Below are 23,067 nucleotides of genomic sequence, written 5' to 3'. Positions count from 1 at the left end.
CCAGAAGGTTTACATGGCCGGTAGTGACTTCACCGAAGGGGATAACGCCGAAATGTTTAAGGATATTATTATGCCGCGTCTGACGGAGGAAGATAGGCGCGTTGTCGGACGATGAGGTAGCTCAAGCTATTAGACAACTGCGATCGGGTAAAGCGACAGGGCCCAACGGGATACCCATCGAATTGTATAAGTTGAATGCTAATAAACTTGCCCACCACATACGCGCCATGTTCCTAGAAAGTAAGGAAAAAGGGGAACTCCCTTATGATCAGCGTATTGTCAATATAGTGGTAATACACAAGCCCGGCAAGCCTCCGACACAATGTTTCTCTTATATGCCCATATCACTTCTTAATGCGGAACCCAAGATACTGGCGAAACTCTTGGCCACTAGGTTGATCAAAGTGATCACCACCCTGATTCACCCGGATCAGTCCGGGTTTATGCCGCGTCGCAGCACGGCACTGCATCTGCGAAGGCTACACGGAATCCTCAGCGGCACCTCAAAAATCCGCGAACCAACGGTGTTGGTATCTCTTGACGCCACAATGGCCTTCGATAGGGTAGAGTGGAGATATCTGTTCGCAGTATTGGCAAAGCTGGGTTTCGGAGATGAATTTGTTGGTTGGGTGCGCCTGTTATATGCGAACCCCCTGGCCAGAGTGGTTGTCAACAATTGCAAGTCGGGCGACTTTCTCTTAGAGAGGGTCTCCAAACAGGGGTTCCCACTGTCCCCGCTGCTTTTTGCTCTGGCTATGGAGCCATTGGCAGCCTGGGTTAGGTGGGATAGGTCAATACGGGGTTTGCGGTGGACGCCAGACTGGGAAGATAAGATCTCCCTATACGCGGATGACGTTTTGCTTTAACTCACTCACCCTAAGGAGTCTTTCCGGAATGTTCTCGATGTGCTGGTGATTTTTGGTTGTTATTCCGGGCTTGCTATAAACTGGGCAAAGTCGGTGCTCTTTGTATTAGTGGGGAACCCACCAGTGATGCCCGCGTCGTGCCCTATTCATATCGAGACTACGGGGTTCAAATACCTGGGTATATTTATCACACTGGATCCGAAGGTACGGTATGATAGAAATCTGGCTTCTCCATTGAATAGATGCAAGAAAGACGTGGAGCGTTGGAAGGCTCTTCCACTCTCCCTGCTTGGGCGGGCCGCCCTCTTCAAGAGGATGGCTCTTGTACGTTTTGCAAAACTCAATGGACATGGTACCGGCTGCATACTTCAAGGAGATAGAGGCTCTCCAGAGACAGCTCCTGTGGGATGGGGGGCCCAAATCGCCTTCAGTAAGCTGACCCTTCTGTGATAAGATGGTGCAATAGGGCTTCCAGACCTGTGGAAGTACTATTGGGCCTCGCAGCTGGCAGCGGTGAATAATATTATCTACGGACTCCCCGGAGATCCGGGATACTCTATGGACCGGGGCCAGGCTCCGGGTGGGATGTTTGACCGAGCTTTATACGCTAGGCCCGGGAGGTTTCCCTTAACTGGCCCGACCGCACATGCGGTGCAGGTATGGCACGCTGCCAATAGAGGTCTCGGGTGGGAGGACAAATTGACACTTCCGACCCCCCTCTTGAATTCCGAAAGGTTGGGCAGTTTTTGGAGGTCCAAGGGATTCGATGGATGGGATCTCATAGGGATTACGCAGGTTAAAGATGTATGGGATAAGAACTCAGTACTCACGTTTGAATCCCTTGTACAGCAGTATAGGTTGCATCACAACGAGTACTTTCGCTATCTGCAGGTTAGACATGCTCTGACTACTCATGTTCCCACGGGTACGGAGCTTCCAGAGGCATCTCCTCTTGAGGACCGTGTGCTGGATGGTCACATATCTGAGAAAACCATCTCGCTGATTTATAGGAAGTTAGTTAATAACTCGGATGACCCCTTGGTGCGACTCAGGGCTCAGTGGGGTGCAGATGGATTAGAGCTTGATGATGAGGATTGGACAGAGGCGGTGTCGTCCCCCAAATTGGTAGCTATCCAGATGAGGCTCCGGCTAGTGTAGTTAAAGATTTTGCATAGATCCTACATAACGAGGCCCCAACTGGTGCGAATGGGGAGAACCGAGAGTGGAGTCTGTAGAAGAGGTTGTGAGGAGGTTGGGACATTGATACATTTCCTTTGGCATTGTGATGATATCCAGAGGTATTGGACAAAAGTTCATGAGGAGCTGAGAGAAGTTTTAGGTGCAGAGATCCGGCCGGAGGCCCGGAGATGTCTGCTGAATGTGTGGGAGCCGACTGACCTGAATGTTTACCGGAAGCAATGGGTGACTTTGGCCTATATGGTGGCTAAACATTATATCGCTCAACTTTGGGGTGCCAGTCAGCCGCCCAGGCATAAGAAATGGTCGGAAGATCTTGATTGGTGCATGTTTCGAGAGAGGTCGGTGTATGTGGCCAGGGGCTGCCCGCAGAAGTGGAGTAAGGTTTGGGATGCATGGAATAGTCGCTGGGGAGGAATTTGTGAGCCGCCAGTGACGATCTTAGACTCAGAAGCACAGTATTCCACTTGACCCATTTGTTGATGATGGTTATTTGATCCTGAACTGTGTTGCTATGCTCCATGCTTTGAAATTGAATGCATTCACCTGAGAGTTGATTTTCGTTTTGTAATGTCCTTTTTTTTGTTTAATAAAAAGAAATTAAAAAAAAGACATTAGTCTTGACTGCCACTAAGGGTAAGCTAATGTCTAGTACCTCCGCCCTGCGCACCACCACTGCAAATGAAGCTCCCTTCTCTATAACCACAGTAGGAGGGGAAACCAGGCTAGTGTCATGTGAGGTGCCAAAACCACTGGCCTCACCCAGTTACTCATACCAGTTGTCCTATTCTTCAAACGGTTCATCTTCATGAGCATTCATAGACCCCTCCTAAATGTCTCCCTCACCAGGTCTATCCATCAAATAAGGCACTGGCTTCAGTCTGGGCAAAATGTCCTCAGTCGGAACCAAACGTGACATTGTCGGGAATGACGATGGGGACCACACCGGCGGGGTTGGCACAGGAGCAGCCACCGAGGAAGGTCTAGGTTTTGCCGGCGTGCCGGATCCAACGAGGGATCATTGGGGCACGAATGGCACCGAGGACGAACCCGGTACCATTGTCCCAGTAGGGGCTTCTCCCGTGCCCGTGTTGGCCTAAGGATCTCCAGAGGGGCCAGCCCGCCCAAAGAGGAGGTTAATGGCCTCATAAAATCTTTAGTTGGGCAGGAGTCACTCCGAGAAAATCAGGGACGTGCAGAGTGGACCCAGGATCATGCCCCACCGACTCGCGGGTGTGGAGTGCCGACGCCTCCTCATCTCGTCTGATGACTTCAATGGATGCGGTGAAGTCGAAAAGTGTTTGGACTTGTTAGAAATGGGGTAGCGTGGTGCATAGCGGGTAGGCCAAACTCCAGGGGACATGTGTAAAGCATCCACACAGTTCACACAGGCGTCACACAAGGCACACTCAAAAAAGAGACGCGACACAAGATTGTGTAAGAATAACTTTGTATTGTGTCAAACATACACTAGAAGTCACAGTAGTCACTATAAAGCAATATGTACAAGGGGATTATTTACATGGCAGGGCCAATCAGGCCGCTGCCAGGACCATTGCGAAGGGATAAAGACTAAATGAAAAAGGTAAGTCCATTAGTCTCAATCCTGCAATGAAGACATAAAGCATTATCATTTGGCATAAGGTAGGAACCTGAAGCGTAACTCACAGTGTCATAACACATTAGGCAGGAACATCTGCAAGAAGCATAACAGGATCTTGGGCAGGCACATTGGACATAGGAATACAAAATGCATAAGCAGGTGGGCATTGGTATCAAATGCATAAGAGTAGTCTTAGGTCACCTTAGATCCGGCAGAAGTCCATTACGCATAAATGTAAATAGGCATAAACAGAGGAACATCGGGGCCTCCTACTTAACACAGGTGCATCATATCATAAATTATCCCTGGGCCTAACCTACAAACTCCTAATAGATTTCGCTTTAGCAGAAGCAACATTAACAGTGGGCATCACCTTTAGGGGAAAACATTAGGGACATTAGTATAGGGCCCCGCCCCAATAGGCATAAATCACATTATGCATGACATTAGGCATAATCATCACTGTAGGCACAACCATATTCAGGTAGGGCACAAACCATGAATTATATTTAGGCACAAGAGCATCAGGTCTCACCTAAAGCATCTTAATAGGCCTTGCAATAGCATAAGCAACCTTACCAGTGGGCATCACCCTAAGACATCCTGGGAATACTGGTGGGCAACATCACATTAGGCACCATTAGGGGCATCAGGCACGTGGTGCATGGCATTATGCTAGACATCACCTTCTTAGCAAAAATGCATAGGGCATGGGCAGACGTCATCCCACGGTCACGGGCCCTACATAGCGTTTGGTAGGGTCCACAAACACTTGAGCAGGAATTACCTCATACATTAACCAGTGGGCATCAAGGCTTCATCATCAGCATACGTGCCCTATGTCTATAACCCTACTCCCCCCAGGGCAGATGCAGACCCCACACTGGGACTCTGCAAGTAGACTTTGCCCCCCCCCCCCCGTCACAAAAACCACTGTCAGGCAGGGCAACTGAGTGAAGTACGGGCAGCACAGGTCCCAGCAAGGCGTCCAAGGGGGGAAGCCCCAGCAGAATACTGGCCCCGGGCCGGGCACTGACCCTATGCCCTGACACCCCCCCCCCCCACCACGGGGTGACGGAGCCCCAAGTTGCAGCTGCCGCTTCGGCGGTGCTGCTGTGTTAGGCCCAAAGAAGGAACTGGCCGCCAAAGAGGGAAAATAACACTCGCGGTGCATTAGGGGAGCCCTCCTTCCCGGGCTCTACTCGACAGGTCTTTGGTGCCCCTTAATCAGCACCCGCATCGCCCCTCGGAGGCTCCACTCACCGGGCCCCTGTCTCGGGTGTCCTCCGCCTCCAATTCTCCTCCTGCGGGTCCTCAGGCACCGATCCTGTGCCTCGAGCGGACCCGCACCTGGGACTTCTCTCGACTCTCTGGTGTTCGCGCGGGGTTCCCCCCTGCACAGGGAAGCCCCGACGACGACAACGCCTCACCTGGCTTCACCCGGGCCCCTTCCTGGGAACCGGGACTCAAATGGAGGCTACAGCCAGTAGGCGCGGCGTCTTCCTGGTTCCCGCCCCGCCCCCAATGATGTTCTCCTGTCGTCACCGGGGAGGCTGGACAGGGCTCCCAGCGCTCCCGACAGCGGCGGTGATCCTTTACACAGCCATTAGGGGTAGGCTCCCTCCGATGTGGAAACACCACGCGAGGTGGGCACTCGCTCACTGATGAGGGCAAACGGGGGTGGGCACCCGCGGCAGAGTGCACACACGCGGGGTAGGCTCCTATCCGTTTTAAATGGCACAAAAGGGCGGCAATACACGGGGTGGGCACCCGTTTCCAATAACAGAACAGAGACGGCAACCACGCGGGGTAGGCTCCCGCTGCGTGTTTAAACATGCAGAGACAGCACACATGCGGGGTGGGCACCTGCTGTATTATCCAATGTGGAGGAGTGGCACACACGCTGGGCTTTCTTCCTGGCCACACAGCGCTTAGGGGGTTACAGCACTTTAGTAGCACAGCGCAGGGGGGCACAGTTCTCCCCAATACAGCGCTGTAGGCCTCAGCTCCTCTTCCCCTGGCACATCAACTGCAGCACTCATTCAGCGCTACCTGGCACAGCATCGCAGATTGGGGAGGAAGCACTCCTCTTCACTGGCACTTTGAGTATGGCGCTCCCAAGGCGCTAGGGCAGGAGACAGTCAACTGAGGTATAGCGCCCACCAAATATAGCGCTCACGAGGCGCTATGTCACACCAGAAGACTCGGGGACAACAGGTCGAGCTCCTCACCTCCTTCAGGGCACAGTCAAAGGTGGTCCTTGGCAGTCAGATAAAGCGCTCTTCCTTTCCAGGCGCTAGGGAGCAGTCAGGCCCAGGTGTAGCAGAGCAGCAGGCACTACTTGGCAAGGTCAGCACTCAGTGGGCTCTCATCAGGACAGGGTGGTAGGTCCTAGAAACCATCCTCCTCTGTAGCGTGGCACTCCTCCTGATACAGCAGCCTTGACTCCGGCAGTGGGGCTCTCACTAGCCCTGTGGACAGCAGAGGGGTTACAGTTGGGCACAGGTTCCAGCACACAGGCCCATGTGGCGGTACCTCCTGGCAGCAGGTCCCCTCTCTCTCAAGTCCACGCTCTGACTGAGCACATGGTGGCACAGCCCCCTTATTTATATGCCCCTCACCCCACTTACCAGACAGTGCCAGAACCTTCCAGAAGCGTCTGGGGACACTGGTTCTAACTGGTCTAGGGGGCGGAGTAGAGCACCCTGGTTCCAGGCTTTCCCCTCCAAAAGCTGGGATGGCTGGGAACCGAACATCTAGACTGCTAACCCACCACAGTCAGGTGGCACCACACACAGCCATGGCATCCATTTTAAAAGCGACATTTCACCAGGGTGCATTCTTATGATGGGGGAATTATAGGTGCGTACACCATTGTATCACATTTAACATGACACCTCACTCCACACATGGCCTAGGCAGTACTCTACCATGGGGGGGAGACAGCCTCAAATAAGGGGGAGAAAAGCGAAAAAATGTCGGGAAAAGGGCCAAGTCCAACAGGACTTCTTCGAATTCTTGTGTTTGTGGCACTTACCTGACTTCCCCAATGATTTAGAATGCGTGGAATGTGGGGTGAGGCTCCAAGAATGGTACTGGGACCTCCCACGCGAACAGGACTACAAGCATCACAGAGTCAACCAACGTCAGGTGGCAAGGATCTGGCAGAATCGCTCCCTCAGTGCCTTGGGGGGCATGGCATTGTGGTACTTACATGCATTGGAGTCGTGTCCCAGCTCCAGGCACCACAAACACACCAAGTGAGGGTCTGTCACCAACATTTGCCTATGAAAGGACCCACAAGGTTTGGAAACAGCTGGTTTCTTTGTTGACATTCTCACACCAGGATATGGAAAAATCTCAAAGAGTTAAAAAAAAAGTTGAAAAAGACCAGTCAAAAAATGATTGAGCGGTAGCTCAAACCAGATCAGTGTTATCTGGTGTGGAAAGGAAAGAACTAACACTAGCGAGCCGAAGTGGTGCCTATTTAGGTACCGTGCCCATCACTTCTGGCATAGACAACGCCAACAATGCAGATGCAGAGGCGAACAATACCACCCAACAGTGCTCTGGGGTTCTGCTTGAATATCCACTGGAGCCAGTCTGATGGCTGGGGATATTCTAAGGTCATAAATGTGCAGGTGGAAATCTCTATTAGATAGATTGTTAGCAACATTAAGTCACTTGTTCTTCTGATGTATACTTCTAACAAAAGATTCCTCACATTGTGAACAGATACCATAGAAGTACCTCCCAAGGTGGTGGGTCTGTGAAACAGCTCATATCAGAAAGTCCTGCAGGACCAAGCATCTCTCGATGACCCCACTGTAGAGGCAGTAGTGCTTCATGAACTTGAGCAATGAAGCTCACCAATCCACTTTATAGATGTGCAGGATAGGCACTCCGCATGCTAACACAGTGGTAGAAGATTTGGCCCTGGTGGAATGATCCCACAAGCCTTTTAGGAGCTGCCTTTTTACAAGTGCTAGGCACGTTTTATTTCAGACAGTAATCCATCTAAAAATGGTCTGCTTTTGGACTACCTTGCACTGTTTAGCTCCAGAAAACCATGCAAACAGCTGATTTTCTACTCTATGATCCAAGGTACCATTGATACGGAAGCTCAAAGCACTTTTAGGGTTTATGTGATGTAGTCTCTCTTCCTTATTTGTGGTCTTATTTGGTTTATATGCATCATTGTGACAAGCGCCTAGTGGGGTTGTGATTTATGTGATGTGTTCTAATGTGCTTTACATACTACAAAGTGATTTATGGTCTAATGTGCTTCTATGTACAATACAAAGGATATTTTTGATATAACCCTGTGTGGAATCTTTTTGTGGTGTGCCTAGTGTCACTGATGTGTGAGTGCGCTGCGCAAATGCTTTACACATTGCCTCTAGGATAAGCTTTACTGCTCTACCAAGCTACCAAGGGGGTAAAGCAGGGGTTATCTTCGGTGTGTAACTCCCCTACCCTGACTATAGTGGTGGGTTCTGCCTGGCCTAGCCAACCAGAAACCCCATTTCCAACATTGCTGGCTGGTGAGACCGAAGGGGAGCAATGTGAACATAAAAGGCTCCTGGTCCACCATGAACCACGTGTAGCACCTGCAGGATGGGGATGTGAAAACAAGAATCCTGCAGTTCAAATGCCACCATCCAGTCCCTAGTGCAGACACTACCTGGGATACCGTGCACATCTTAAATTTGGCCTTCTACAAGAAGGGATTGAGAGGGCAAAGATCTAAAATAGGATGAAGGCCTCTGTCCTTCTTCAGCATAGGGAAGTAGCAGGAGTTAACACTGAGTCCCTATTTCTGAGACCAGAATCCTCTGTTTGGCCCCTTTGGCCAAAACAGTCTGTATTCCCTGCCGAAAGATGGACAGATAGTCCTCCATCATCCATCTTGAAGGTGTTGGAAGGTGCAGTGGGGTAGAAAGGAACAGTATGGCACATCCGGATAGACAATTTGAAGGGCCCACTTGTCTATTGTGAGGACTTGTGACCCTTGAAGAAACTATAGAACCCTGCCTCTGCTCTGACACCGTGTATGTGTGTCGACAAGTACACACTAAAGCATTTTTGCCATTGCAGCCACAGGGGATGCGGGGAACTGAACCGCATGTTGTCCCTGCTTTCCTCTTTGTCTCTGTGAACCGTGGCCTCTGCAACAAAAGAGCTTAAAAGCCTGTTGTGCTGGAGGGGTTACAGGATGGGAAAGCAACAGAGAGGTTGAAATTGTTGGTGAAATTGTCTCCTGGAAGCAGACTGGCCCAAGTAATGTGCTGTTGCTCTCCTCTCCTTAAAACACTCAAAGAAAGAGTCTGCTTTATCATCAAAAAGGCAAGATCGGTCCAAAGGCATGTCTACCAAGGATGCTTGGACGTCCCCGGACAAGCCAGTGGACCTCATACAGGCATAAAACGTGAGCCACCATGTACCAAATGGCATAAAAGTAATGCTAGAGGAGATAACTGGCATTGACTGATCTTGGAGCAAGGCTCTTTAATATGATAGAACCTAACCCCAGGTAGAAAAATGTCATTAACCTGGTGATAATGAGCACTGAGATGAATCCAATGGGTGGGTGTCCCAAATTTTGAAACCCCACTTTGGCACATCACAAGGCTATGGCAGGCAGAGGAGCCTGGCAGGCTTTTTACCCACACATGATTGGCATATCAAAGCTGAGAGACGTGTGGGATGAGAATATTATCACAGCCTTTAATCAACTTACAAGAGAATACCCATTGCATACAAATCAAATCATTGCATACATAGTCATTCTAACTATGCATATATTTGTGCTACCCACGTAAGGTACACCAACACAAATTCTGCACGTTAGCTGAATTTAATCCCATCGAACTAAATACTATTATGAAACTGTAACAAGGAGGCTACGCGGGTGAACGGGGGTTCCCCTGTCATAGATTGGTGGGTTGTTGACTCTGATAACCCCCCTCTCTCCTACCTATCTAGAACGAGTGGAGCACGGACAGGCAACCCCTATGGCCCACGCATGAGGAGGAAATGTGGGACGGCTCCTTTAATTGGGCGTATGAGGAAGACGAAGACATGCCTCAGAATGACGTCCGCACGGTAGGATTGGCCAAGAAGGAGGAAGACGAGATGACGGCATGTGACATCACCCCGGAGGAGTTTGGAGCGGCAAGCGGAGTTCGAGCGGTGTCGGAAGACGAAGGAGAGTACCAGAGCAGGGAGGCGAGCGGAGAAACGGTTGAGGGAGGTGCAGCGCCAGGAGGCCAACGTCCCCACGAGTCGCCGGGCCACACTCCAGGAGGAGTGTGGCTTAAGCAGGTACGACAGCGGGTGTCGGGTTGGGTTGGGACGCGGGGAAACTCGTCTCGCTAGTTACTCAACCGACCTGTTAGTACCTGTTACCTCTTTTGTAAATAGTCTCTCCAGATCCCTCCCCTTTCCCGTTTCCCTAAACACGCTCTCCTCACTACCGCTCCCCTCACTCCTCGTGTATATAGTCTTTGTGTACATACACGATCTCAGCGGTGCTCCCCTCTCTCCCTGGTAACCCCCGGGCCACCCAAGAAGATAATCGTGTCCTGACCAGCTGCTATATTCTTCTTTCTGCATGTCCTGCGGTGAGGGAACGAGGAGGAATAGGACTTGTTCAGCCAAGCGAGAAGAGCAAGACCGAAGAAGACTCCCAAGGGGGCAACAGTTATCACGGATCCAGCAGCTTATTCCCGTGAAAGACTCACGTCACGCAGTAAAAGGAACCTTTACCAAAATAAAACCATACTTATCCAGATCGAGTCTCCGATCCCTTACTACAATCCCGCCACAGAAACATAAGGCAAGCAAGTAATATCTACATAGATTGCTGGTATCAAACATTCCTAACCCACTGAAACATCTGAGTGCTTAATGGAAAAGAGGCCTAGGGCGCTTAGAAGTAACTGACTACAATGAGGCCAAGATTGCCCCCTGCACCCTTGCAATATCCACACAATTCCGATCGATTCATTTAAAATACCCCCGAATTGTTTTTTACAACCCCAGAAAACTCTGGGAAATGAATAGAAGCCCAAACCTAAATTGCCTTGGATTGAAGTCTGAACCCGGCATCTCCTTCCACAAAGTATGGGTTTGCCTTTTGATACAACACGGCTGGTCCTGAATCCATACCACGCTTATGAAAATAGTGAGCTAGGCCATCCCAAAATGGCAATGTTGGATATAATGGAGGAGTTGGATAGACCTAGGAGTATGCCCTTTTGGTCACCATGGATATGATTGTAGCGAAAAGGGACATCACACAGCACTAGAGATCCTGCAAAGAGCCCCTCCTGAGCAAGTGAACCTGTGGTATAGATTATAGTGCAAAAGCGCAGGAGGTTGTGTGCAAAGTCTGTGGATGGTCTAAAAGGCACAGAATGTGTAGTGACTGTGGTATGACTATTTCCTGGCTATACATACTAAATACATTGATGATCAATTAAAAGATGTCATGTTATATCTTGAGCATATCAGTATTCATCGGTCAGCATATTATTTCTTTAAGCAAAAGGTTTCCTGGCTGTGTATTACATTTACACTGTTAAACCTATATACAAGAGTCATAAAAAAGATGACTGAGCAGTCATATATGAAGAGGGTCCTTTCTTTGTTAGAACCAGGTGGCTACAGAGATGTGATGTTATGGAAGATATGCTGAAAACAAGGTAAAATGTAACCGTCATCCACCAAATGTCAAAATTCCATAGAGTATTCTTCACAGGATGTTCTGACCCTATTATCAGGCCATGCTCCACGTTTTTGGAGATATTTTTTAATGCTCAAGGAACCCCAAACATCAGGTATTGCTGGATCTTTAACTAATTTTGTTTTTAGACTGAGTGATTTTTGACAGATATTAAAATTATTTGTGGTTTATATCCTGAATAGATGTGAGGTTTTGAACACAGCTCAGTATTGCAAGTCGCACTGAGCATCGCCTTCTACCCCTGCAAAGCTAAAGATTGACTTCACTTGATAAATTCAGATGACAAGCTTAATCCATCAAGCTAAATTTCACATGAAGTTCACGTCAGTTCAAATCAGCCTTGGCCTCCTCAGTTGTTGCAGCCCATCACTAGTGCTCCCAACCCTCACCTGCCACCTGAGACACATGAGGGGAACACCCCACCACCCTCATACCCCTTGGCACCCAAAGAAGGATGTGAAGGGGTGACAAGCTGATGAACTGACATGGATAGTGTATATAGGGAAGAGGGGCTGAGCCAAGGAAGTGAACACTGAGCAGGCCAATAGGCTGTAGCCCAGATGACGCGGTGATCAGCCGCCAAAAAAGAAGCAACTATTCAACAGCCCAGCAGAGCAGAACGGGCCAATGTTTGTCAGGTCAACCTAGTTGAATGCCTCAGTAGAATTTCTGGTGGAGCTTGCTGAGATTCCGAAGAGTTTCCAGGGGAATTTCGATCAGGGAAAAGAAACAGTGCTTCAGGGCGGGCACAAATGCACTCGTTTGCCTCTCCAACAAGGGAGTAACAGAGGCAGTGTGTGCATGTATCTGGTATTTCTATAGCACAAATCTCTCCAAAACGTTGTGGAGTGCTGCACAGGGTGAAAGACGAGCATAACGTCAACACGTGATAGGAGAGGTAGCGGTTTGCGGACTGGTAATGCATTGTGCTGCAGTTTTCTATAAAGAGGCGAGTCTTCAGTGTAAGTGGTAAAGTACATGGTAAATGTGTTTGTTAGAAATGGGGGTCTCTAGTTGGCAAGGGCTTGCACCTTTGTCCAAGTAGGGACCCTTCTTCCTAGTCAGGATAAGGGAGTTACACTCCTAAAATAACTCCTGCTCACCACCTTGGTAGCTTGGCACGAGCAGTCAGGCTTATCTTAGAGGCAGTGTGCAAAGCATTTACACATAACCAACCGTAATACAGTGTAAGCGCTACAAAAGGACACCACACCAGTTTAGAAAAAAAGCCAAAATTTTTATATACAGTACTTAAAAATCTACAGTTATCAAAATATGCTTTACCTGTTCGAGATGCAGGGCGGTAAGGCCCTCGAAGTCACTCGCGTTGCAGGTCGAGCTCCTTTCAGTTGGGCTCAGGAGCGCTGGCGTCAGCAGGCATCGGGTGCTGCGGTGCGAAGTGCAGCAGTGCAGTGGTGCCCTCAGGTCGCAGTGCGAGCATCGGCTCGGAGGCGGCGTCAGTGAGACCAGGTTCGAGGTGCAAGGTGAAGGTGGTGCTCGTCACGGTGCTGGCAGGTCACGGTGCAAGCAGTGGCGGCGTCGTTGCTGAAGTGCTGTTGTCGGCTGACGAACGGGAGTCGATGTTGCCGGCGTCGGTAGGCCAAGGCTGCGGTGCGGGATGAGGGAGGTGCATCGTTAACTTTCCGAGCGGTGCCCTCGAACCACGGTGCAAGCAGCGACGTCAATTTCGGCATGGAGCGGCAGCGTTGGGAAGGTCAAGGCGTCGTTGTGAAGCAAGGCGGTGCGGAGTGCGGTGCCCACAGGTCGCGGTGCGAGCAACGGCTCGGTAGCAGTGTGAGCAGGCGTCGTCGGTGATACCAGGGTCGTGGTGCGGCGGTGCCCTCTGCTGTGCCTTCAGGACATGGAGTCGGCAGCGGCATCGTAGACGTTGTCGAGTTGCTTTTCTTCTGTTGCAGCGCAAAACACACAGTCCCCAGCACTGAGAGCAGAAGAGCTTGAAGTCTTTGCTGTTCCTGAGACTTCTTGAACAGGGGGGCAAGCTCTATCTCAAGCCCTTGGAGAAACTCACAAAAGTATATTGCAGAAAGTTCAGCCAGTCCTTTTACTGCCCAAGACAGAAGCAGCCACTGTAGGCCAACACAGCAAAGCACACAGCAAAGTGGTAGTCCCTCCTCACAGCTTCTCCAGCTCTTCTTCTTGGCAGTCTTCTTGATCCAAAAGAGTTCTAAAGTTCAGAGGTCTGAGCCCTAGTATTTGTATGCAAAAATCATTAGATTCTCTAGGCAGGCAGAGGGTGTCTGAGCCCAGCCAGAACCAGTTCTGCCTTCTCTGGTGTGATTTCCCGGCAGGGGGTGGAGACGGCATTGTCAGAGGCAGACCACGCCCTTTGAGGTGCAATGAAATCTCCTCCCTCTCTCCCCCATCGCAGCCCAGGTCTATTCAGCCCTTTCCTGACCTACCTAGACTATCGGGAGCCACCCTTCCTTCCTAGCCATCTGTCGTCCAAAACCCAGACCGGCAATCCTCATTCCTGCAGAGGCACACAGGATGACTGAGCAAGAAAATACAAACTTCCTAAAAGTGGTATTTTCAAACACAGAATGTAACAAGCATTGGCATAGCCAATAGGTCTCGCTTTTGGGCACCTTATAAGTATTTAGTTATGCAGCACAATATCCTTGGTGCAACAACATTAACTGTTGCATGGTTAAACACTTATAAGGTCCCAAAGGCGAGATGATTTGAATTAGCCCTCATTCACAGGAGCAAGCTCATCTTGAAAATGGTTACTAAAAAGAGGTTTGTCGGGCACCATTATTCAACATCTTTTAATGAGTCTGGGTTTTGTCAATTGGCACTGGCATAAGGGAAGGAAAAAAGATATTCGTTCTGATCTGGCGGTAATCCCTTATGCTTGCATCTAAATTATTCTTAACTTCCACTGCCATAAACACAGTAATGTTAAATTCTCACAGGAATTAGAAGCAATCCCACCTAATTTCACAAATAGAGGACTGTACCACTAAAGTAAAGGTTAACTACTTAAATGTAGGATTGTTTTTTCAAACTACCATAGTGCATCCATTAAGCCCTAAATATATATTTTTAAAAATTCATCATATTATGTTGGGTGGTGGCTACAAGTGTGCAGTTGACCCATTTGGATCGCATGAGTTACTAGAAAGGATTAACTATCTCGCTATTTACTCACTGGAGTCATTTTAAAAAAAGAAATTTTAATCGGAGTAGCAATCTGGATTTGCCGTTGTAGGCTCATAAATTAGAAGTACAGTTTTAGAAAGTACCAAAAAGGTAGAATTAAGCAACAAAATGTAATAAACAAATGTCATCTTCTCTTATTTGTCTTAATAGCCCCTACCACGGAGCTACTTACTATTCATATCCCATTTAGATACACAAACATATTTAATGTTTGTCAGTCCCACAATACGAATAATTTTCGGTGCCATGTGGTTTATTGTTATTGACTAGTGGAAGCAGGGTGTACTATAATCCTAGTTTGGAAGCAGTGTCTTTCGCAAATCTGTAATACAGAACTACAGAGAGCAAGACCTTAGACACGAGCTGGGATACGATTTACTGAATGGGGAAGCTAAACTATTTCAAGGTTGCCTCGGGCACTCACAGACAACACGATTAAGGCGGAAACGCGCAAATATTTAGAGTGCACTAAAGCACTGCGTCCTCTGTGGCAAGCAGAACCATAACAATCACCACAAATGGGGTTAAATTTATCAATCGCAAAAATGTAACTTTATAAGGAAAAGTCTCCCGTAAAAAGAGTGCAAATTAGTTGTTATACAAAGACAAATATACGACCACGTTAAAGACAATAGGTTTCTCTACTACCACGATGGGCAACCTAATTGTCATATTATTAAACAAAAAAATAAATGTCATTTGAGTCAGAAATTAGGGCAGCGAGCATTTAAAAAAAAACAATATTATGCATCGGAAAGGGAAAGGCTGCAATTTAGGGCGCACATTTTGAACATATCCTGGGGCGGAGATGCACAATATATTGAGTGTATCTGTATTAAACCTAGAAACACAAACTAGCAATGCAAAAAAAAAAAAATTGCCCCACGTTCACAGCCATCAGTTAACCAATCATGCTAGTCGTTTCAGTTAAGCAGCTTATAAAAATTCACAGTGCACTTTCGTTTAATTACGACTTTAGCCAACAGTGTGCCTTTGTTCATTTTATTCACAATAGTGCTTTCCCCAGTGAAATGTAAAATTAATATTACGTATGGATCGGATTCACTTCGCAATACACAGCCACCCTTTAGCTACCCCCACGTATTCTGCAAATGCATACATATTGTACCAAATAACGTGTTGCAAGATAACACTCACTGAAAACAATTTGAGCATGATAAACCAACCACCTCTTCTAAAAGCCTGGTATGACTAGACAGCTACTTTTCACCAGTCAGAATGGCCTATATGCGTGCTGTTTCCAAGCCAAGTTTATACTGACATTTCGCCCAAACAAATGACAGCAGAACACATTATGAACTGCAGGAAACACGTCTAGCCCACGATAATCTGCGCATTCGTAAACAAACAATGTATGAAACAGAAACACAAAGTATAATCTGGGTATAGGTGACTTGGGAAGTCAAAATAGAAGAGCTCAACACAGATGCTAACCGTTAAGACCCATTCTCACAAGTAACTTGTGCAAAATGAGGCTAACACGATATATAATTATGCATGTAACTTGCATTTCAGAGAGGGGAGTGCTCTCGCAAGGCTCCACTGAACTACTGCTTCCGATGGTGTCTGCCAACTGTGGTGTGTAAATCAAGGCTCAGACAATGGGCCATGCGGGAGGGGGCATCTCTGTAAACATTGCCTGCAGGATGAGGCAGCCACATCCTATGTGGAGGAGGAGCCCCACCTCTGTAAACAGAACGTAAATGAGGCTACCGCAAACCCACGGAGGGAAGTGAAGGACCCTTCTTAGCCCCCAATAATTTAAACACTGTGTTTAAAGGGTGCATATGCAAAACCTGCCAAGAGGGTTAATCCTTAGCCGGTAATCTCAAGGCTCCCCAGCGAACATACTGTGCACGGGCATCCGTCTGTCGTTTATGTTAAAGAGCAGCGCTATGGTCTTTTCTAAGGAAGGACAATGACAGGTCGGTTGCAATGCTGGTCAGGAGATTTCTCAGATGATGTTATTATTGCTCGCTCAGACAGAATGAGACTGCTGCAGCTGATGGAATAATGTGCGAGAGCGCCGGGGGAGCCTCGAGGAGAGAGAGAGAGAGAGGGGGTACAGAGGAAAAGAGTGGGGCATTCGGGTGACAAGGCTGTGCATGGAGGCAGGGAGACAGAGGATGGAGAGGGAGGCATCTGCATGGGTAGCAGAGATGCTGGGCACGTCCTGCACTGGGGAATCTGCATTCACGGAGGTTGCGCAGCCATGAAAGCGATACGGATGGGCGGCCGTGAAAGTGAAAGCATTAGCAGTGCTTGCTTGTATCAGCACTGCAAGTTCTAAACAAGCAATAGCCGCGTGGCCGTGAAACTGACATGGGCGCGTGGCTCGAAAGTCAGATGGCAGGTGTGCACGTTGCGCGCGCTTGTGCGCGTGACAGCAAGCTGGTGGCCGGCAAAAGTAGCACTTTTAAAAGCCAGCTACTAAATGTCTTGCGAGATCAGCAAATGCGCTGTCTCTAGCGAGACCTAAAAATCACCTTTACTAAAAGATGCATCGTTAGATTCTGAGTTCAGGCATACTAAATTTTATTTTCCCACCTAGTTCCCATGGCCAGTTATGTTGATAAGATGTTATAAACAAACTTCCCATTCTGTCCTATGGGGGAACAGGCAGCCTTGCAATAGTGAAAAACCAAATGGGCTGTAATTTACTATCAGTACATACCACACACACCAGGGCATGTACTACCTTTCCCATACACTGCACCCTGCCCACAGGGGTACTTTGGGCCTACCTTAGGGGTGCCTGACATGTAAGAAAAGGGAAGGTTAGGGACTGGCCAGTGTGTGCACGGGCCAAGTCGACATGAGAATTACAAACTGCGTGCAGACTCTGCAATGGCAGGTCTGAGGTACCTTTTCCGGGCTACTCACGGGGGTGGCACAATCCGTGCTGCAGGCCCACGCGTAGCATTGATTCCCAGGCCCTGGCACACTGTGCACTTTACTAGGGGCTGACAAGAAAACCAAACAGCCAATCATGGAAACACCAATCCATAACATACTTTACCACAGGAGTACTTGCTCTTTAACACTGTGTGCAGTGCGCTGAAACACTACGCCAGCAAAAATAGAGTCAAAACCAGGAGGGCAGAAAGAAAAAACTCAGGGGAAACACGCCAAAAGATGCCAAGTCTAACAGTGTTCTGAACCAATTTCCTTCTATGTGACAAATAAACACAATATGAATTGGTCTTCGATAGATATGTCCCTAGAAAACCTGTAAAAATAATCTGAGGTGTGAAGGACTACTCTTGACATTTAGTGGGAATGCTGAAAATCCTGCTTCTTTTGAAAGATTTATGTGAAATTAAGGATTTTCTAAAAAAAACATTGCTAAAAACATGGATCTGGCCCTCCAGGACTGACTTTGAAGAACTCTGACTTAAATCATAGAAGAACAAGAGATTGAATAAGAGACTTATTAGAACTGATTATTACCTTTTTTTAAACCAAGTGTCAGCACCCTGCTCACACTTGGGTGAAGAGGCTCCTAAAGATGCCCAATATACCTGGGAGAGGAGAAGGGGGTTTTAAATCTCGAGTGATATAATGCTATTCCTATCCTGATAGTCCTCACCATGCATGATATCAGCATTGTGTATGGGGCATGTGTGAGAAGTTGGCCTGGTATATGATGTTCACTATTCTAGTGAGCACCTTGCACCAGTCCAAACAACCCTTATGGTGATGGTTGTAAAGTCAACCTTATAGACCGGCTTTCCTAGAGGTAGCATGGACAAATCAGTTTTAGGCTAAACTCAAGAGGGCATGTGAAGCCAGCTGTTTCACAATATGTAACCCCTTTAATACCAAATGAAAGGACACCACACAGGTTATATATATAACATATATATGTATTTATTACTAAATTAATCCTCTGAACTCTTTATGAGATCAGAGGCACAAGCACATAACAAGAGACTTAATTATCATACAATCAGTTGCACAAAATACAGTAGAGCCCTAGGGGCACGTAAAACCATATACTAAAATAGTGGTATAAGAACCACGTCACGAACAAAGGATAGGCCTAGGGCCTAGGAAATCGCTGGGGCTACGCTGTACTACCAAGAGTTAGGAAGCAGGAGGCCCACGGGATGCGTGTGCAGTGTCTTTACACACACACGAGTTACCATAGAGTTAGAATGGGAACAAAAGAAATGGAAACTAGTTCTTTTAGGGCACTTCCGAATGGACTAGGACAAAGCTACTTGAAACTTGGACACTAGGATAGTCAATACCCACAGGAGTACCGAAATACTTGCGTTACCTCACCCACAGGAAGCGGGTGCATAGGTGTCAAAGTGTGTCGGGTTTTGTCGCTGAATCCTATGGAGCCGTGAAGAAAGATGCTGCAGGCGACCAGGAGGGAAGTGTCCGGTTGGATCCAATGGGCGGATCGAGGATGAAGAGTACCTGAAAGCAGAGGGGACAGAGTCTGGGTCACTAGCCAGTGACCAGGATGGAACCAGGAAGGAACCAGGCGATGTCGCGAAGCAATCAGGTGATGTCGTGAAGCTTGTCTCTGCAGCCACGTGGACCAGGAGGTGTCGACGACGACCAGGAGCTGGATACGGACTGTCCCACGAAGGCTCTCGCTGTCGGCGGTATCGGCTTCCGGATTGGAGTCAACAAGCCTTGGCAAAGGCAACCCACACAGGAATCGAAGATGGCTTCTGGCTCAGACCAGCAAGGTCTGATGGGCTTCTCCTTTTCAGGGAAGCAGGGGCCAGTCTGGAGCAACCAGACCAGCGGTGTAAATCCAAAGGTACGTCGTCACAGAGGCCACTAGCCAACAGGCAAGTGACCGGACAGACGCGTGGAGCAGGAAAATGCAGAAGGGCTCCACGCAGAACTCGTGGAGTGTGGAGGGCTGATCTTTGGTGCAGTTGGTGCTCGGGGCTGGGGCTTCTCAATCCCCAATGCACAACTGCGAGGGTGCCTCAGAAGCTGCACGGAAAGCAATTCGCTGGCTTTCCAAGATGGCCGGTCCCACGTCTCTCGTCGCCTCCACGGGTCTCAGCTTTGCTGTGGCTGTGGATCGGGGTGTTGGAAGTCTGGAAGTCCGGGTCTTGTCAGGCTCTGTGCTCGGGCGGGAGCGTCGACAAAGCAAACCGTTGATCGCTTGACCACAAGGGAGATTCTTCAGTCTTCTATCTTCAGGTAGAACGTCGAAGGTCCAGAGTTTCGTTTCAAGTTTCAGTCAGGATAAATCTAAAGTCTTGGGACTCAGGTCCTACCTATATACCAAATTTAGGGGCTGGATTACCTGCTAGGTCCCTCCTATGGGTGGGACCAGGGAAGGGGGCGGTTACACCCCTTCCCCTTTGTCCAGTTTCGCGCCAGAGCTGGGGCTGGAGTGCCCCAGCACCGGTTTGAACCGGACTATGCATGGGACACCTTGTGTGACCCAGGCAGTGTCTCATTTCATTCAGCCCTCCCTGCCCCAATACACTATGTCCTGTCTGGGTTGGTGCTAGCACCTCCCAAGACAGGAACCCTATTGTCCAAGCCTCCCTCGCTGGAAGGACTCCCAGCAGCAGGAGGTCAGACTTGTGTCTGTGGCAGCAGCATCCATTTTGTGAGGCTGAGGCTCTGGTTAACTTTAACCGGGATTAGTAGGAACAACATGTCTTCTCCCTCTAGAAGGGTGGAATTCGACCCCCGTCGCCAGAACTGGCGAGGGGGTAGTATTCCAAAGCGTATGACACCTTACACAACATGTTTTGTTAAAGCCAAACCAAAGTTAGCATTTAACCGCGAGGTTCATAATGCACTTAAGAGTATATGGTATGGCTATATCATAGAACAGCTATAAGGACATGGTTCTGAAAGCTGCAGACAGGCTCAGCTCATGCTAGAGCCTCATCTCACATAAAACCAAGCACTCTGCCTTAAGGATTGTTAAGGCCTGCCATTGGAGTGACTTATAGGTGCATTTGTGTCTATATATAATGGTAGGTATAGGAATACTACACCTAAGCAAGGGGTGATTACCCGACCTTGCCCAGGCTGAGTGATCAGCCAGTTGTGTCAGTTTGGATGGCCAGCCAGGGGTTGCATAAGATATGCTGCAGCCCATGGTAGGCCTTGGGTGCACCTATGCCCTGGGTACCTATGGTACACTGTACATGGACTCATAAGAGTGACCCAACATTCAATTAGGTATGTACCTAAAGTACATGGAGTCCATTTTACAGAGAGAGCAGATAGCCTGGGGCCCTGATTAGCAGGATCCCAGGCCAACTAAGTCGAAAACCAGCTAAACACAAGGCAAAAAATCTGGGGTAACCATAGTCAGGTATCCACCTTCCTACAGCTTGTATTGGGCAGATAGGTTTTGCAGCTGGCGGTTGACGAGCTGGGTGTAGAGTGATGAGGGTAGGGCTAGTGATGCAGGAGTGTCCCTGTTGGGTACCTACAGTAAAGCATTAGCTGCTAACACAGTAACTCAGTGAGAAACCTTGTATAGAATCCTATATGCAATACCAAGTTTGTTTTTCTTTTTCTACTGTATAAGATTGCATTCTTATCTTTCTTTGATTATAATGCTGCTGCTGAAACTTCAATAAAAATGGACTTAAAAAAAAAGAACTGACTAAAAGAATAATTTTCAAAGAGAGCATCTAAAAGTGGGAATGGTGGGAGACCAAAGAGGATTTTTTCAGAGCTTGATTATTCAAGCGGCACGAGTGCTCATACTCTTGTCACTTTATGTTATTCTTTGTTAAATTACTTGAAATGTCAATATGCCACAATGAAAGGCTGCTAACAGGCAAGACAGGCAGGTTCTTCACCATACATCCAAATTCACGTATTTACGTTGGCAACACTTTCAATTTATATTGGCTTCCATAAGCAAACACAAATGTTTTTAAGAAGCCCTGGAATCCTTTTCTTCTGCTCAGATATGTGCATAAGATAAAATAGATTATAGAATTCTACATAAGACCAAATGAAATAAATGGCAAGCCAGAAATGATGTAATGTGACAAGAGATTAGCACCTGTTAAAAACACATTCCATCTGCTTTTACATGTTTAGTAAACTTAGAAAGACTAAATGGAGATTAATTACAGTGCAATTTCAAGTTTTAAAGTAAACATTCTTATTATATGAACTGGTTTAAATGATCTTACCAAGGATAGAAGCTTGTGCAAATAAATTTTCTATATACAGCGATGCCTCCTGAAGCAATGCCAATAAGAAGGTCTAAATTATGTAGGTCCTGTGAAATATCAAATGGATTTCATGTTAAAAAATGATCACATTTAATTACTGTTTTTAATTTGAAAAAGTACTTTTCATTAGCAACAAACCATCTTGGTCAAAATGCTGTGGTAACATTTTAACTCAAAAAGAAGCCAAACATAATATGACATTTCACACAAAATACTAGACATGTTGTGTTATTTCCAGATTTTCGACTTGCATACTGTTTTTTTGGTTAAAGAAGTACTGAAAACGCCAGAAACGATTCACTTCAAATTGTGACAAAGAAGATGGATATGGAACTTTATGTTGATCTTTGTCAGCAAAAACATATTAAAATACATAGCCTTAGCAAAATATTAATGTGACTTTTTGCATTTTCCCTGGTTGTGGCAAAAAGAAGGCACTACTACAGTTTGATATTTAACTCTACAATACTTCAATAAGGATATCTAAGATTATCCAACAGCAGGATCTGCAAACAAATTGTCAAATTATTAAGTATTGTACATGTGCCTACATCAATCCAAAAATAAAGTAGATGAAGACAAGAATATTGAGGAATACAAAAGCTGTTCCGGCAGAATGCTCTGTTCCAACAACCACTTAAACACAGAAAGCATTCAGAGATGTCAGGTAGAACTATAGCGTAAATACAGTATTATCCATTAACAGCCATACACACTATCTTCTAAAGCCCTGTGAAGGACTGGGGTTTTTCTGTGCTGTGCGTTCTACCTCCTCGAGATGACACACTTATTTTGGGAAGAAGTACAAAGCACATTGCTAGTACTTGTGTAAACAAAAGGCGGGATTTCCTTTTAAATGTCAAGGTGGAGGACTAAACATCCTTCTACGTGGACTACTATTTCAAACTTGCATACCTTTATGAAGCATTGAGACAAAAACCAATATGGAATGGAAGCAATCTGAGGAATGCACACATTTTGTTTTTAAGCAAGAGCAAAATCAGAGTGACGTAAAGATATTTTATCCATAGAAAGACATCTCTTAAGTGTTCAACGGACAAACACGTAGGCGTTCCATCAATTGTGTTATTCAGTGTTGTAACTTCGGTGCTTTGAGAAATGGTAACTTGATGTATGATCTACTGAATAATTTTAAGGGTAGTACGAAACATTGTACAAATGACCAACTATGCCACAGTGAAAAAGAAATAAGACGCATTTCGGCTTCAATATCACATACCCAATCTTTGTAAGGTG

General features: G+C 47.4%; 1 protein-coding gene across 6 annotated transcripts in view; it reads right to left on the bottom strand.

The window, feature by feature from the left end:
• Positions 1-23,067, bottom strand: part of PTPN3 (protein tyrosine phosphatase non-receptor type 3) — a 1,880,479-nt gene that overhangs the window by 1,079,373 nt on the left and 778,039 nt on the right. For all 6 annotated transcript variants that reach the window (XM_078687727.1, XM_078687724.1, XM_078687726.1 and 3 more), the window contains one exon: positions 21,769-21,857. In XM_078687727.1, the coding sequence (XP_078543853.1) occupies positions 21,769-21,857 (89 nt within the window). The remainder of the gene's footprint in view (positions 1-21,768; positions 21,858-23,067) is intronic.

Source organism: Lissotriton helveticus, chromosome 4_1 (assembly GCF_964261635.1).
Source record: "Lissotriton helveticus chromosome 4_1, aLisHel1.1, whole genome shotgun sequence".
In the NCBI taxonomy this organism is placed as follows: Eukaryota; Metazoa; Chordata; class Amphibia; order Caudata; family Salamandridae; genus Lissotriton; species Lissotriton helveticus.
Note: the sequence above shows the minus strand (reverse complement) of the source record. Positions and strands in the feature narration are given on the sequence as shown.